This window comes from Kogia breviceps, chromosome 10 (genome assembly GCF_026419965.1).
Source record: "Kogia breviceps isolate mKogBre1 chromosome 10, mKogBre1 haplotype 1, whole genome shotgun sequence".
NCBI lineage: Eukaryota > Metazoa > Chordata > Mammalia > Artiodactyla > Physeteridae > Kogia > Kogia breviceps.
The window spans coordinates 47,897,272-47,913,315 of record NC_081319.1 but is presented as its reverse complement, the minus strand read 5'-3'; the positions used below and the strand labels follow the sequence as shown (position 1 = coordinate 47,913,315).

Sequence of the window (16,044 nt, the reverse complement as noted above, 5' to 3'; positions counted from 1 at the left end):
TCTGCTAATCTATGCCACAGCAGTGCTTCCTTAATAGAAAGGAAGGCAGAAGGCCACAGAAGCAAAACCGAAGAACCGGCCCTAGCCAGAAAGGCCCAAGATGGCAAAAGTCAACTCTCCTGAACCGGTTCTAGCCTGATCACGAGGGCAACACCCGTGCAGATGAGATGGAAGTGTATGAAAGTTGCCTTTGCTTCATTACCATGCTTCATTACCAGCTAGGATCGCTGCCCAAAGTGGAGACTTGCACTTTGCTAGGCACAACTAGTGCTGAGTGCAAGGGAGCCCAGAGGAATGCTCTTGCTCCCGCTGTTTCTGGAACTCTCCACCTCTTCCCCCAAATTCTGATGGCACACCCACCTCTTACCCCTTAAAAGTTGCAGGCTTCCCTCCCTCAAGGGGAAGGGGGCTTCAGAACAGTAGCTCTCCCCTCCTCATTCCTTGATCAACAAAGAAAGTTTCTGCTCTGCTGAACCTGGTCTCATTCTACTGAGCCAGTAGCACCTAGCAAGGAAGGAGCCAGTTGGGGTCCACCCAAGCAGCTGGGGATAAGAAACAGCTTTGATATCATTCTTCTCTGGGGGGGGAGCCCTGGAGGGAAGCCCTGCACACACATGCGGAGGGGTGTAGGAAAACAGGACAAGACTGATAGAGATCTGGGGTACGAACAGAAAGCAGGCGTCCGGCGGGTTAGGTTAGGTGGGGAGTGTGGGGGACAAGCCTACGGGATGGGTTCAGAGGCCGCCCAGAAAGGAGCTAGGGCCCGGGAGAAGCCGAGACGTCGGCCCTCCCTGCTTCCTAGAGGGGCCTAGAGGCCCGGAGCGGCATGCGCGTGCGCGATACGGGCCCAGCGGAGAGCCGGGAAAGGGGGTTGGCGTGGGGCGGGTTGTGCAGTCCGGGGAAGGAGAGTCTCGCAATAGCGGGCGTCGGTGAGTGGGGCAACAGGGGGCGTCGGCGGCTGCCGTGCGGGCGCGGAGCTCCCGGGGGGCGGCGGGTGAAGCTTGGCCTGGAGGCTGCGCCCGGGAGGGGGGCTGGCCTGGGAGCCCGCCCCGCCCCGGTGAGGGCGTATCTGCCTGAGCTTCGCTTCCCGGGGCGCGAATTTGGAGTAATGGTTTCTGTGTTTTATCACTTCTCCCAATTATGCAAACAAAGCGTATTCATTACAGGTAGTTAGATGACGCGGGTGAGCGTAAGAAAAGTAAAAGTAACTGCAGTCCGTTAATGTTTTTGTCTGGAGGTTTCCTGACCTTTTAAAATTTGTGCATGATTATGCAAACTCTTATACGTATATGTAAATTTTTAACTACGAAACAGGATCCTACTATTGCTTGAAAATTTTCTAGTATTGTAATAAGACATTATTGTGATAATGTATGCATAATATTTACCATATGATACATAAAAATTTACCATTTTAACCATTTAAAGTGTATAATTCAGTAGCACTAAGTACATTCATACTGTTGCTTCTTGAAAATTATATCTTCAACTTCCGGAATGCATTTGTTCCTTTATTGGTTAAAATTGATGCCAGCATTATGACACCACTGAGATATATGTTTGCAAGTATAATTAAAACATTTTGTTTGCAGTTTATTTCGTATAATACACATTACATGAAGCTGTAAATGCTGAGCAAGTGACGTTTGTGCAGAAAAATAGCAAATTCTTTATTAGGGTGATTATTTCTGTTTTCAAAATAAAAGAGTAGTGTCTATAAAATGCAGTTTTAAAAAAAATTTTATTTATTTATTTTTGGCTGTGTTGGGTCTTCGTTGTGGTGCACGGGCGTCTCATTGCAGTGGCTTCTCTTGTTGCAGAGCACGGGCTCTAGGCGCGTGGGCTTCAGTAGTTGTGGCACGCAGGCTCAGTAGTTGTGGCTCGCGGGCTCTAGAGCACATGCTCAGTAGTTGTGGCACATAGGCTTAGTTGCTCTGCGGCATGTGGGATCCTCCCGGACCAGGGCTCGAACCCGTGTCCCCTGCATTGGCAAGCGGATTCTCAACCCCTGGGCCACCAGGGAAGTCCCTAAAATGCAGTTTTTAAACACAAGTAACAGCACTAACCTAAAACCACTCTCCTGTCGTCTGACATATAGGCTTAAGAAATAAGAAAATGGTCTCCTTCCTAAGTTAAGAGTGGTGGCAAGGAAAAGAACACCATTCTCTTTCAAACTGTGGGTCTGTCACCAACCAGGGTTCTTGGCCTCTTTAATCAATAGAAATTAAGAGGCCTGACAAGAAATTCAGGCAAGGCAGCAGGAGGGAGCGAAAACAAGTAACAGGTTCCCTTGCTTGTTCCCTGAAGTGGGGGGTAGGGTGTTCTTACTTGGGGTGAGGGTAGGGGTAGGTCTGGGGGTCCCAGATGAGGGGTGGCTTCAGTGGTCTACCCACCCTTGGTGGTGCTGTGTGCAGGGTACATGGGCTATACTCTGCTTTTGCTTCCAGCACCTCAGAAGTGGCAGTTGGATTTTTGGTCTTTTTGTATCTTGTTGTTCATAATTTGCCCCACCTGCGCCGGGAAGCAGTTATTTTTAGTCCCTTATAGTTTCTTTGTGTTTTGTTGGTGGAGGAGATGTTTGTCCAGGTGCAGGCACTGCAGCGAAGGGTCCCAGGTCCCAGCCTGTCTCACTTCCAACTGAAAACTCCTTAATGTTAGGTCGCTTATTTTGCAAGGAAGTAATTTGCTTAGGGATTTCAGGGAATTTCCATTTGTTTTATTCATGTGTATATGTGTGCATTTTCAGGGACTGACAAATGAGGCTGCTCTTGCATGTTGTTCTCAATGCTGAAGAAAGGCAGACAAATTTTGGTTTAAAAAGTAAGCCAAAGAGATGGGATTGCTTTGAAGGTAAACCTCTATATGTACTTATAAGGAAGAAAAACTGACAAAAACATGAAAAACAGTAACTATGCCAAGGTTAAGTTTTCTGTGACTCTGGTATCCAGGAAGTATTAGTGCATGAGCGTTCTATGCTGTCATTCTCCAGAGCAAAAATACAGAAAATGTAGTAAAATATATAAGTCATTTTACTTTGCAATCTTCAGCATTTTTGGTTTTTTTTTTTTTTTTTTTTTTTTTTTTTTTTTTTTTTGCGGTACGCGGGCCTCTCACTGTTGTGGCCTCTCCCGTTGCGGAGCACAGGCTCCGGACGCGCAGGCTCATCAGCCATGGCTCACGGGCCCAGCCGCTCCGCGGCATGTGGGATCTTCCCAGACTGGGGCACGAACCCGTGTCCCCTGCATCGGCAGGCGGACTCTCAACCACTGCGCCACCAGGGAAGCCCTCTTCAGCATTTTTAATATCAGAAACCGTCAGAAAGAGGTCGCTCACGTGAGTCATTATGTGCTCTAGACTGAATTTTTGACCTTATTCTTTTTTAACCCTGATTTTAGACCTCTTATCCTCCTTCCTTGTTTTATTATACTACATAAGACCTGTTGCTGTCTTTATTTCATTGTCTGTCTTCTCATACGCTACTCAAGGCCATGCTTTTTGTCTGCTTTATTCACTGCAGAGACCTTAGTGCCTGGGACATAGTAGGTGCTCAGTAAATATTTGTTAAATTAATGAAAGAAAGAATACAAATTGGAGATGATAAGCATTGACAGTATTCAGTGCTCTTATTGCCAAGTTAATCCATAATATCTAGACATGAATATTTCTAGATAGAAACAAACACAGTGACAACTCAGACTTCTTCAGTTTAAAAACCTTTTTATTTTGGGACTTCCCTGGTGGTCCAGTGATTAAGACTCAGTGCTCCAATGCGGGGGGCATGGGTTCAATCCCTGGACAGGGAACTAAGATCCTGCATGCTGCATGGTATGGCCAAAAAAAAAAAAAAACCTTTTTATTTTCACTAATTGTAGACTCACAGAGGGTGTCTGAACTTTACAGAGTTCCCTTATATCTTTACCTGTTTTACCTAAAGGTAGTATCTTGCATAGCCATAGTATAGTCATCAAACTTAAGACATTTACAGGGGTCCAATACTGTTAATTAAACTGCTGCTTTATTTAGAGTTCATCACTGTCTCACTAGTGTTCTTTTTCTGTTCCAGGATCCAATCTAGAATCCCTCATTTCATTTAATTTTCATGTCTTCTTGTTCTCCTTCAGTCTGTGACAGTTCCTCAGTTTTACTTGTTTTACACGATCTTGAAACTTTTGAAGTATTTTATATTTGTAATTTTAGAATGACCCTCTCGGTTTGGTTGTCAGATGTTCTCCTGCTTAGATTGAGGATGATGTCAATATGTCTTCTTATCAGTGATACTACTTTTGATCCAGTATTTCTGCCAAGTTCCATCACTGTAAGGTTGCTGTCTTTCCTTTGTAATTAGTAATTATTTTGAGGAAGACATTTTGAGACTTTGCATAGAAATATCCTTTCTCCTCAACTTTCAGTCACTAATTAGCATTTCTTGGTGGATCTTGTCTGTAGCAGTTATTATTGTGATGTTCTTCAAGGTGCCTTTCCTTTCTGTTTTTTCTTCTACATTTATTAACTGGAATTCTTTGTGAGGAAGAGTTGTGCCTTTTCTCCCTTTTGTTTATTTACTTAATTAATATCAGTTACATCAGTGTGTGATGTTCAGTGTTTATTTTGGGGGTTTATTGCATGTATTGTTATTTATTTTGTGGCTTAAGTTATTCTGATTTTGGCCATTGGGAGCTCTTTCAAGTTGGCTTCTGTTTCCCCTTACATGCTTCCATCTTGTTGTGTGTCCTTCTCTGATTTTCAGGCGCCACAAGTTACTCATCTTGTATTTTTACCTCCCCCAGCCCTGGAATCAACCATTTCTGCAAGGATTCCTGGTTTCATTCATTGTAGAGTAGTACTTAGAACCCAAATTTTGGGCACTAGGTTGAGCTCATTTTTTAATTGGCAAATTGGTATAAATATTATTTTAACATTTTGAATGTGTACCAGAAGCAATCTTTCTTTAAAAAAAATTTTTTTTAATTGAAGTATAGTTGATTTACAATGTTGCACCAATTTCTGCTGTACAGCAGAGTGACTCAGTTAAACACATATAGACTTCTCTTTTAAAATATTCTTTTCCATTATGGTTCTTCACAGGATATTGAATATATTTCCTTCTGCTATACAGTGGGACCTTGTTTATCCATCCTATATATAATGGTTTACATCTGCTAATCCCAAACTCCCAGTCCTTCCCTCCCCCAATCCCCTCCCCCTTGGCAACCACAAACCTGTTCTATATGTCTGTGAGTCTGTTTCTGTTTTGTAGATAGGTTCATTTGTGCCATATATTAGATTCCACATATAAGTGATATCATATGATATTTGTTTCTCTTTCTGACTTACTTGACTTAGTATGATAACCTCTAGTTGCATCCATGTTGCTGCAAATGGCATTACTTCGTAGAAGCAATCTTTCTTTAGTGGCAATTGCCTTAGAAACTTATTTGCTTACTATCAGTGTATAAAGTAAACCTTATGTACACTCTCACTGGGCAGGAAAAACATGAGAACAAGAGACTACGTAATGAGAATTTTAAAAGGAAATCAAAATTACATTGCATATAAGATGATAAAGCAAAATGACAGAAAGAAGCAAATGTCCCTGAAAAATACCCACATGATTGCTTGGGATTTCCCCTGTTCTTTTGAAAGCCATTTTCATCTGGGAATGAAACTGGACAAAGAGATGAAGCTCTGGGGGAGAAGAGGCCTGCTCTATTCTCAGGTTGCCCTCCAGGCCTGGGGGCTCCCATTTGTGGTATAATCTTAACAAGTTGATGAATGAAGCTATTCTTCTGTCCTCAGAAGCTGGTTGGCACCTGGAAGGAACCCTGAGGCATTAGGATACCTGAATTTAATTGGGCAGTTTCAGCTCACTGGCCCCATGTCTCTACTATGCTGTGGGGCTTTCATTCAGACTTCGAAAGGCCCAAGAGGTCATTTTTTTTTTTTTTAAAGGAATGGTTTTCTTTTCTTTTTTTTTTTTTTTGTCTGTGTCGGGTCTTAGTTGCAACATGTGGGATCTTTGTCTCAGCATGTAGGAATTGTGGTGCACGGGCTTCTCTCTAGTCTCTAGTTGTGGCGCTCGGGCTCCATGACACGTGGGCTCTCGAGTTGTGGCGTGCGGGCTTAGTTGCCCCGCTGCATGTGGGATCTTAGTTCCTTGACCAGGGATTGAACCATCGTCCCCTTCATTGGAAGGTGGATTCTTTAACACTGGACCACGGGGGAAGTCCCAAGAAGTCACTAACTTTTATCCATGTTCATGGTTGCAGGGGCTGGACTCAGAGGGCTGGAATCTTTTGCCATATTCACAGGCAGTTGCCCTCATTTTTCTATTGGTCCGTCTTCTCATCACCTCTTTACAGATACTTCACTGACCTCTTTGGACATTTCTGCAGCAGCTGCTTCAGAACAGGTCAGCTTGGAGGCTTATGTTTGGTGCTAATTTCCCTGTGGGTCTCAATTTCCCGAGATAGGTCAGTGCCATTTACATTTCCCACTGGGTGCGTTTCTTCAAAATATTTCTCTCTGGTGTCCAGTTCATTCTGTTGCATCTCACTCCCGGATTTCCTTGCGCCTGAGTGTCTTTCTCTTCCCCAGTCTTTCTGCAAGTTTGGCTGGGAAAGTCTCTCGCCTCTTTCTCTGACTGGCAGCTCCCGTTGGTGGTTGGTGCTTGGTGCTGCTGCGGCTCAGCAAGGCTGGAGCCTGCCCCGGGGGCACCTTTCCTCTTCAGCCTCCTCTTGTTGTTGTGTCTTCAAGTCTCTTTTTATAGGCCTTCAGTTATGTACCTTATCACTTCTCAGATTTCCTTTGCTTTTGTTTTCTCTGTGTACTTATTTTCCTTACCCCACCCCCTTCTTTGGCAGCAAAGCTTCATTTCTCTGCCAGAACTTCAGCAGCTTCGTCAGCAAGCATGATCCCAAAGTTGTTCTTCAATTGATGCTCCATCCCCTTGTAGCAGCACTGCAGTTTCTTTTATTGGAGTGGTGACAGGCTTTCTGGTGTGAGCCTCTTCCCATCTCAGTTTACGGTTGTCTCTTTTTTTGTCAGTCCTAGCAGTGCTCGCTGAGTCCAGGAGACATTGCCTAGGTATTGGTTTGTAGCAAATATAGGAGATGATGGCCTCTGTTTTAATCGTGGATGAAGGTAGTGATTTTTTTAAAATTTGCTTAACCATGGTGGGAGACAGAGGGTTCCATGCTCTCAGGGAAAGCTCGCCATCATCTGTGATTTGGTACACAGAGCAGTGGGGCCAGTTTGCAACAGGTGCCAAGGCCTGCTGTCCATATAATTTTCATATATAGTCTGAGGTACGGGTCTAACTTCATTCTTTTGTATGAGTACATCCAGTTGTCTCAGCACCATTTGTTGAAGAGTCTCTTTCCCCTTTGAGTGGTCTTGGGACTTGCGTCAAAAATAAGTTGACTGTAGATGTATCGGTTTATTTCTGGACTCTTAATCTATTTCACTGATACATGTCTATCCTTATGCCAGTGTCACACTGTCTTGACGAGTGCTGCTTTGTCAAATGTTTTGAAATTGTGAAGTGTAAATCCTTCAACTTTTTTTTTTGGCTGCGCCGTGCAGCTTGTGGGATCTTATTTCCTGGACCAGGGATTGAACCCAGGCCATGGCAGTGAAAGTGCCAAGTCCTAACCACTGGACCTCCAGGGAATTCCCTCAGCTTATTTTTATTTTTCAAGTCTCTTTTGCCTTGTACTGGAACTCTTGAATTTCCAGTAAATTTTATTATCAGCTTGTCAATTTCTGCAAAGGAACCAGCTGGGTTTCTGAAGGGGATTGTGTTGAATCTGCATATCAATTTGGGGAATATCTGTTAGATGTGGGTTTAAAGAAAAGAGAGTGTAAATTAAAGGTTTTGACTGATGTCTGGAATCATTAACAAAATATGGGAAGATAGGAAATGAAGATAGTAAGAAGATGCGTTTTTTGTTGTTGTTGTTGTTGTTTGCCGTACGCAGGCATCTCACTGTCGTGGCCTCTCCCGTTGCGGAGCACAGGCTCCGGACGCGCAGGCTCAGCAGCCATGGCTCACGGGCCCAGCTGCTCCGCGGCATGTGGGATGTTTCCGGACCGGGGCACGAACCCGTGTCCCCTGTATCGGCAGGCGGATTCTCAACCACTGCGCCACCAGGGAAGCCCAAGAAGATGCGTTTTTGACACTGAGTTTATGTTACTATGGAACACCAGGTGAAATGTTCAGTAGGCAATCAGAGCTTGTGTTAGATGTGGAGGAGAGAACAAGGAACTGTGAGAGCAGGGTTAGAGAATGAGATCTCTGAGAGACGGAAAGGAGAACCTCTGAGACCTGAAGGCCTACAGTATCCGTGATGAGAGAGCAAGTGCAGGAAGAGAAGCCAGGGAATGAGGGGCCGAGAGGTGAGGGGGAGGCCAGGCAGGCTGCTGCTGGGGAAGCCACGGGAGACAGAAGGTGGTCAGAAGTGTAGCTTCTTTCCGAGAGTGGGAGAGAGAGGGCTGCAAGGAACCACCAGTTCGGTTTGAACAGGGACCTTCTGTGCCTCCAGGAAAAGTTCACAGCTCGCAAAGGATAATGCCTTTATGGAACAGGGCTGGGGTCTGTGTGTGTGGAGCCACCTGGGTTCTCTCGAATCCACTTGCTGGGATACAGACCTCATTGGAGCCAAGAGCAGAGCTGGTCCCACTCAGAGCTTTCTTTCCTCCCTCAGCTCAGCATGCTTCCCTGGTGCCTGCCCTTCCCCAGGTGGGGAACATAGGAGACCAAGCAGCGGCGACTGTGCTCCGATGGTCAGGCCCCAGGTGAGCTTCCTGAGTTCCAAGTCTGTGGCCCAGGAATAGCTAGAGCTCATCTCCGGGCCTCTGGCCCATTCTGAGTCTGCTCCTGTGGCTTCCCCGCCTAACTGCTTCCCCTGGAGCTGCTCCCGTCCACTGAGTTCATTGACTGTATCTTGCCCTGGACATCTCTTTTTATTAATGTGTCCTTCCAGCTTCCCACCCTCCCCCGACCTCTTTTGCCACTAGGGCCCCGACCCTGTGCTCTCAGTGCCCCTAATGACTCTGCCCCTCAGACTGGGAATGTCCCTGAGCAGTAGAAACTTGTCATTCCAGGAGGCTGCAGTATTCGAGTTCCTGTCTGTGGACTATACTCGGCAAAAGTGGAAAGGTCTGGCACTCATCCAGAGAGCCCTGTACTGGAACATCATGCTGGAAAATTACTGCAGCCTGGCCTCACTGGGTAATGACTCTATTCCCCGGTACTTAGATTCTGTCTTCTTTACACTTTGTTTGGTATATTCGTTTTCTTTCTTAACTTTTTATTATGAAAATATAAAAAGACAAAGGGAGAGAATAGTATAATGAACCCCTCTCCATCATCACCCACTTTAATAGTTATTAACATTCTCCTTATTATTAACTGAGCTGGGCCAGTTTATTAGAGTTTGTAGTTGGAAGGAGTAGAGTGCCATTCAGTTAGTTATTGTAAGTGATGAGCTAAGTTACTTACAGTAAGACTAAAGGAATGGAATCCCTAAATAGGCTGACCAACTAGGCCAGGCTTCGGGAAACAAAGCCTTGTGGGGACCTGGGAACCTGGGAACCTGAGCAGTGGAAGTGAAAGGATTTTTACACCAGTGTCGTAAGACAGCTCTGCCCTGCGTATCTGTTTTCTCCTCCCACTGATACCCATTCTCTTTTTTTTTTTTTTTTTTTTTTTTTTTTTGCGATATGCGGGCCTCTCACTGTTGTAGCCTCTCCCATTGCGGGGCACAGGCTCCGGACGCGCAGGCTCAGCGGCCATGGCTCACGGGCCCAGCCGCTCCGCGGCATGTGGGATCTTCCCGGACCAGGGCACAAACCTGTGTCCCCTGCGTCGGCAGGCGGACTCTCAACCACTGCGCCACCAGAGAAGCCCTGATACCCATTCTCTTTACTCTGAATCTTTTTTCCCACTCCAAGCTCCTTCTTAGTTAGACTTTGTGTCTCCTTTTTTTTTTTTTTTTTTTTTTTTTGCGGTATGCGGGCCTCTCACTGTTGTGGCCTCTCCCGTTGCGGAGCACAGGCTCCGGACGCACAGGCTCAGCGGCCATGGCTCACGGGCTTAGTTGCTCCGTGGCATGTGGGATCTTCCCGGACCAGGGCACGAACCCGTGTCTCCTGCATCGGCAGGCGGATTCTCAACCACTGCGCCACCAGGGAAGCCCTGTGTCTCCTTGTATGTTCTGCTTGCTGTGGCTCCTGATGGTTGCCTTCTCTCCATGCATCATTTCAGCTTGAGCTCTTACTTGTAATTTCCTTAGTTTTTCCTACCTTCCATTCAGTATTTATGTAGAAAGGGACTCCAAGGGTGGTTCAGCCATTAAATATCATCTTTGTTTGAGCAGAACTTTGGTCCAGGCCACGCAGAGGCTGATGACTAATCTACAGATAAGCTACACTTGGGTCTGGTGCTTGGCCCTGTTCCAGTCACCTGTTGTCCATCATGGGATGAGCTGGGTTGCTTGGCACAAAGCATGGTTGCCTCAGCTTCCCCTTCAGAAAGACTGGGGCAGGGCTGCTTCCTGGAAGGGGCTGTTGTCAGGGCAGGTTCTGAGGTTGACCGGTCTAGGACAATAGCCTACTCTGGAGAGGGTGAGCTAAGAATCAAGGAAACAAATGTCTTTAACTTTCCTTATGCTAAGGTGGTATGATGGCTTGTGGCCTTGGTTAAGATGTGATTGAAAGGAACCAATATTTTTGTGTTTAGCTATGACCGTGATTGCTCTGCCTTCTCCCAACTTTTGTTTTCAAAAATTCTAGAATTCAGAAGCAGATACCCAGCTGTTCAGTCTCATTATGACTCCAGATTATCAAGATACAAAATATGTATTTTGATTTACATTTCAAATTATAAAAATTAATTTTTATAGGAGTGCCTACTGGCACCTACCAGTCCAGTGCTCCAGGGACCAGGGGGTGCCCAATTTTACAGCTTTGCTTTCCCCTTCAGTACTTTTCCCCAGTATTTCTCTACCCATGACTTCTCCAAATCTTCTCACTGTCCTGTTATACCAGAATCACTTCTTTATGTACACTTTTTCCTAATCACATCCTTATAATATAAATTTCCTTTCTACTCTCAGGTTTGCCCACATGGTTTCTCATATTTGATTTGAGGTTTTTGCCACCACTCTCTCTCCCCAACATCTTTGCTAAGAACTGTGGAACCATACAATGTCATGGTTGGAAAGGACCTTAGGGTTCCTCATTTTACTAAGGAGACGTTGCATCTAAGTGACTTCTGGAAGATCACACCATGCTTTACAGTCTGGTCTCTTGCCTTTCAACTGGCCTATTCACCTGGCTGTGCTGGCTCAGCATCCCTCTGTCCTGAGGGCCGTTCTTCTGCCCTCCTCCACTGACCAGCTTCCCTTCTTTGTTTTTCTGTCCATGAAAAAAAATTTGAGCCATTTCCCATTTTCTCTCCTGTTCTTAATGTGTCTCCTCATTCCTTACCTGTAATGTGAAGTTTTTTCAAGTAATAGACTCCTGATGATTATCTTTCTTCAGTAGGACAAGAAATGAGTGAAAGTTGTTTTCTTCTTTCTTTTGGCAGCAGATGAGAACAGGATGGAGAGTTCAGAGTTGCCTCCAAAGCAGGAAATTTCTAAAGTTTTGAAGTCATCTGATAGGACCTCAGTAGTACTCTGTGGAATGATTCCTGGAGGATCAGAAGCTGGAGATGCCTGTGAAGAGGCTTTAGAGAAGCTAGAAGTTCAACCCTCAGGTGAAGAAGGGACCAGACTAGAAAGTGATTTCTTGGAAATAACACAGGAAGATAAAAATAAATCCACCAAAGATGGGTGTGATGAATATAAGGAACTTGAGGAACATCCAGATCTGTCCTCAAGTCCTGCAGAACATCAAGGAGTTCTGAAGGGACAGAAATTCTATCAATGTGATGAATGTGGCAAAGCTTTTAATTGGAGTTCTCACCTCATTGGGCATCAGAGAATCCACACTGGAGAGAAACCGTATGAGTGCAATGAGTGTGGCAAGACCTTCAGGCAGACCTCTCAGCTCATAGTCCATCTCAGAATCCACACAGGGGAAAAGCCCTATGAATGCAGTGACTGTGGAAAGACCTATCGCCATAGCTCCCATCTCATTCAACACCAGAGACTCCATACTGGGGAGAAACCGTATAAATGTATTGAATGTGGAAAAGCTTTCAATGAGAGTTCCAAACTCTTTGACCACCAGAGAACCCATACTGGGGAGAAACCGTATGGATGCAATGAGTGTGGAGCGGTCTTTAGTCGGAGTAAAAGCCTTGTCCGCCATCAGGTACTTCACAGTGGTGAGAAACCTTACAAGTGTAATGAGTGTGGGAAGGCTTTCTGTTCTAACAGAAATCTTATTGACCATCAGAGAATCCACACTGGGGAGAAGCCTTACGAGTGTAATGAATGTGGCAAGGCCTTCAGTCGAAGTAAATGTCTTATTCGACATCAGAGCCTCCACACTGGGGAAAAACCATTCAAATGCAGTGAGTGTGGGAAAGCCTTTAATCAGATCTCTCAACTTGCTGACCATGAGCGAATTCATACTGGAGAAAAACCCTTTGAATGTAATGAGTGTGGTAAGGCATTCAGTCTGAGTAAATGTCTCATTCGACATCAGAGACTTCATACGGGTGAAAAGCCCTATAAATGCAAAGAGTGTGGAAAATCCTTCAATCAAAACTCATACCTCATTATTCATCAGAGAATTCACACTGGTGAGAAACCTTATGAATGTAATGAATGTGGGAAGGTCTTCAGTCATAATTCTAGCCTTATGGTACATCAGAGAACCCATACTGGGGAGAAACCATATAAATGCAAAGATTGTGAGAAAGCCTTTCGTGACAGCTCACAACTCACTGTGCACCAAAGAGTTCACACTGGAGAGAAACCCTATGAATGTATTGAGTGTGGGAAAGCCTTCAGTCAGCGTTCTACTTTCAATCACCACCAGCGAACTCACACAGGAGAAAAGCACTCAGGTCTGGCTCGGTCTGCTTCTTAAGGCATGATTCTCTAGACAGCAAGGAACTCTGAGTTAAGGTTTCTATATAAAAAGTATGCTCACCCTGGTCTCTTGGAACCACTAATCAAAGTGGATCATTCCCTAAATGCTCTCTGGTGGTCAGAATGGTCAGAGAGTGGTAGTAACAGTACCGTCCTTCCCCACTTAGGACTACACATTTCGTGTGGTTATAGGTTTCCTTTTTCTTTCGCCTCTTTTTTTGGCCACCCCATGAGGCTTGCTGGGGAGCTTTCCTGACCAGGGATCAAACCCATGCCCTCAGCAGTGAAAGCAAGGAGTCCTAACCATTGGACCACCAGGGAATTCTCTTCTTTCACTTTAAAAAAAAAGTAAAATCTATCTTGTTTTTTAATTATTTGTCCCATAATTATATTCTTAAGGAAAGAGATATTTCCTCATTCTATTCCACCTCCTCCATTTTACCATTTATATAAAGTCATTCTCCAAGACTCTGAGTCATTCTTCCTACCTCTTGAATGTGGCCCTTTAAAAACTACTTTAATCTAGACTCTCATCACTTGTGTTCTCTACCTAGAAAAGCTTTTCTTACTGTTTGCCAATCTGTGTCCCTTGAACCTTTAAGATCTAGGTCATCTCTGAAGGACTTTCTTCTTCAAATGCTCCTTTTTTCCTCCTAACCTGTTGATTGACCTCTGTGTTTTGAATTAACCTGTGCTATAATTTGCAATTGTTATATAATTGCCTTGTCAATTCTCAACCTAATGACCCTTTGTGTCCTTTTATACTAACTTGATGTAGGCTTTGAGATTGGGTATAGTATCTTATTTCTTCTGGCATATCGATAATACTTTGCATATTCTAGTTGTTAAATAGCTTTTTAAAACTCACGTCTCCAACTGAACCATGCTTCAAGTGGGCATGAACTCTGCTTTCATCACCAGACCTAAAATTTCTAAAGATGGGTATCATAGGATATCACATACAAAGGCCTCATTCATATCTTCTCTTTGTGTCCTTTAAAGTTTTACTACTGTTACCTCAGCCTCAGAGAGTTAATGGATTTGTGTTTGAGTGTGTGCAGGTGTGTGTTTGTATGTATGTATCTAGGTATTGGAGTCAGCTGTCATATTCCAGTGATAATGTACTTTGCCATGAACATGGACTCCTGTACTAGCTTTCTCCACCCTGCTGTCTAAGTAAACAAGAACAGCATCAAAGTTTACTGCAAAGAAGACTCAACTTCCAAGGCAATTTCAGTTCCTAGCATTCTTGGATGATTGGAATGAATAGTAATGAAGTTTGTGACAAGATAATAGAGTCACACCATTCTGATTTCCTTACCAACTAGTTCTAGATGCCTGCAACTGTCATCTGATTTTTAGGTCAGAGGTGTACGCTTAATTATTGTGATTATCTTCTGGGCCAACTTTCATACCTCAAAGGCATAAGAAACAAAATCTTTTCAGGGGATTGACTCTTATACAGTCATGTATCAGACACAAGTTTTTCTTTCCATCCTTGTAGTAGGGCCTCAATGCTAGGGGATCTTTGCCCCTGGTAGCTACCCTCTTCCTCCTAGCAGTGTGACAGGATCAGCATTGTGGCAGAGGAGGAAGAGGTTAGAGGGTCAATGTCAGGCACATAACCTAGAGGAGAGAGATTTTTGTGAGCTGTGATTTATGTCTCCGAGACAGTGGAGAAGAAGGGGAAGAGAGTTGAGGCTCAAGAAAATAAGAATTGGATATGATTCTGGGCGAGGCACCTCAGAAAAAGAGTGTTTATTAGGAGCCTAAAAAATTACTGAACTGAGGACAGAACTGGAAATTTGCCATTTGTGAATATTTTAAATTTGTGTTATAGCTATATTTTTGGTATTTATTTTCATTTTTTTTAAACCGATAGGACTTTTTTTTTAAAGGGTTTTACTTTGGAAGCTCCCAGATTCCAGGGGAGAGCCTAACCCCATATGAACACACGGGTCCAGCCCTCTACTCTGATTTCAACATGACTGGTTATGCCTTTAGTAGAGAACCCTTTGTCGAGTATTGTAATTTTTTATTTTCTGGTTCTGCTCATACCTTACCACACTAAGTCTCTGGAGGGAAGGATCCAGCACTGTTCATAACCCTGTTATCTGACCATCACTGGTCCGGGCTAGGTGCTAAGTAGCAGTGAATGTCCTCACTTGCTAGAAAAGCACTCAGGCTCTTGGTTGGAGGAAAAGGGGCTACGTTTGAAAGCCACACCTCAGTTTCTACTGGTTATTGCTAGTATTTTAATTATTAGTGATTTTTTAAAAATTTACTTGGATCCAATTACCTTGCTAGATTAGTTTTTGTTTGAAGAGTTTTTCAGTTCCATTTCCTGGCTTCTCTAGGTATACAATAAATAATGATTAGTGTTCTCTTAATTCTAATCTGTATGCCACTTACGTCGTGCATGAGCACAAATATTTTTAAAATGTTGAATAGTGAGTAACAGGCGTTCAGTGTCTTGTTCCTAACTTTCAGGAAAAAGGTTTTTTAGGATTTCACAGTTTTATATGGTGTTCACGCTCATTGTTTCTGATAAATATTCTACCCTGTTCGGGAAGTTTTCTTCTATTCCTATTTTTAGAAGAAGCAATATGTTACAGTGGAAAAGAGCACAGATTTTGTGCCTGGAAGCCTAGGTTCAAATCCTGCCTCCACCACTTTCTTTAGGTGTGTGATCCTGGGCAAGTTGCTTTGCTTCCTTTTGTCTTCCATGTGTAAAATGGAGCTACCTCATAGGGCCTTGAGGATAAAATCAGTTCATAAGTGAAACGCACTTGAAACAATACTTGGCATGTAGTAGACCCTATAGCGAATTATTATTATACTTAAGTTTTTATTAGGAATGGATGTTAAGTTCTGTCAGACTTTTAAAAATCTGTTGGTGTAATGTTATGGTTTTATTGTTCTTTTCAGAATCGATTTTGCTGGCAAGTTTCCAAATGAAATTTTCTTGTGTTCCTGGAATAAAATCCATTTTTTTGTGGTG

The 16,044-nt window shown here is 43.9% G+C and overlaps 1 protein-coding gene across 1 annotated transcript; it reads left to right on the top strand.

Annotated features, from left to right (window-relative positions):
- The first annotated feature begins 863 nt into the window (after positions 1–863).
- LOC131764132 (zinc finger protein with KRAB and SCAN domains 7-like) lies at positions 864–16,044 on the top strand. Its single transcript, XM_067005660.1, has 4 exons — positions 864–929; positions 8,703–8,793; positions 9,103–9,229; positions 11,591–16,044. Exons 2-4 carry the CDS (start codon positions 8,779–8,781, stop codon positions 13,039–13,041), a joined length of 1,593 nt encoding a protein of 530 aa, XP_066861761.1. The 5' UTR covers positions 864–929; positions 8,703–8,778; the 3' UTR covers positions 13,042–16,044.

Excerpts from the sequence above, each read along its gene's own strand:
- LOC131764132 (XM_067005660.1), top strand. Across the intron at positions 9,230-11,590 it reads CTGCAGCCTGGCCTCACTGG|ATGAGAACAGGATGGAGAGT; the intron begins GTAATGACTCTA and ends TTTTGGCAGCAG.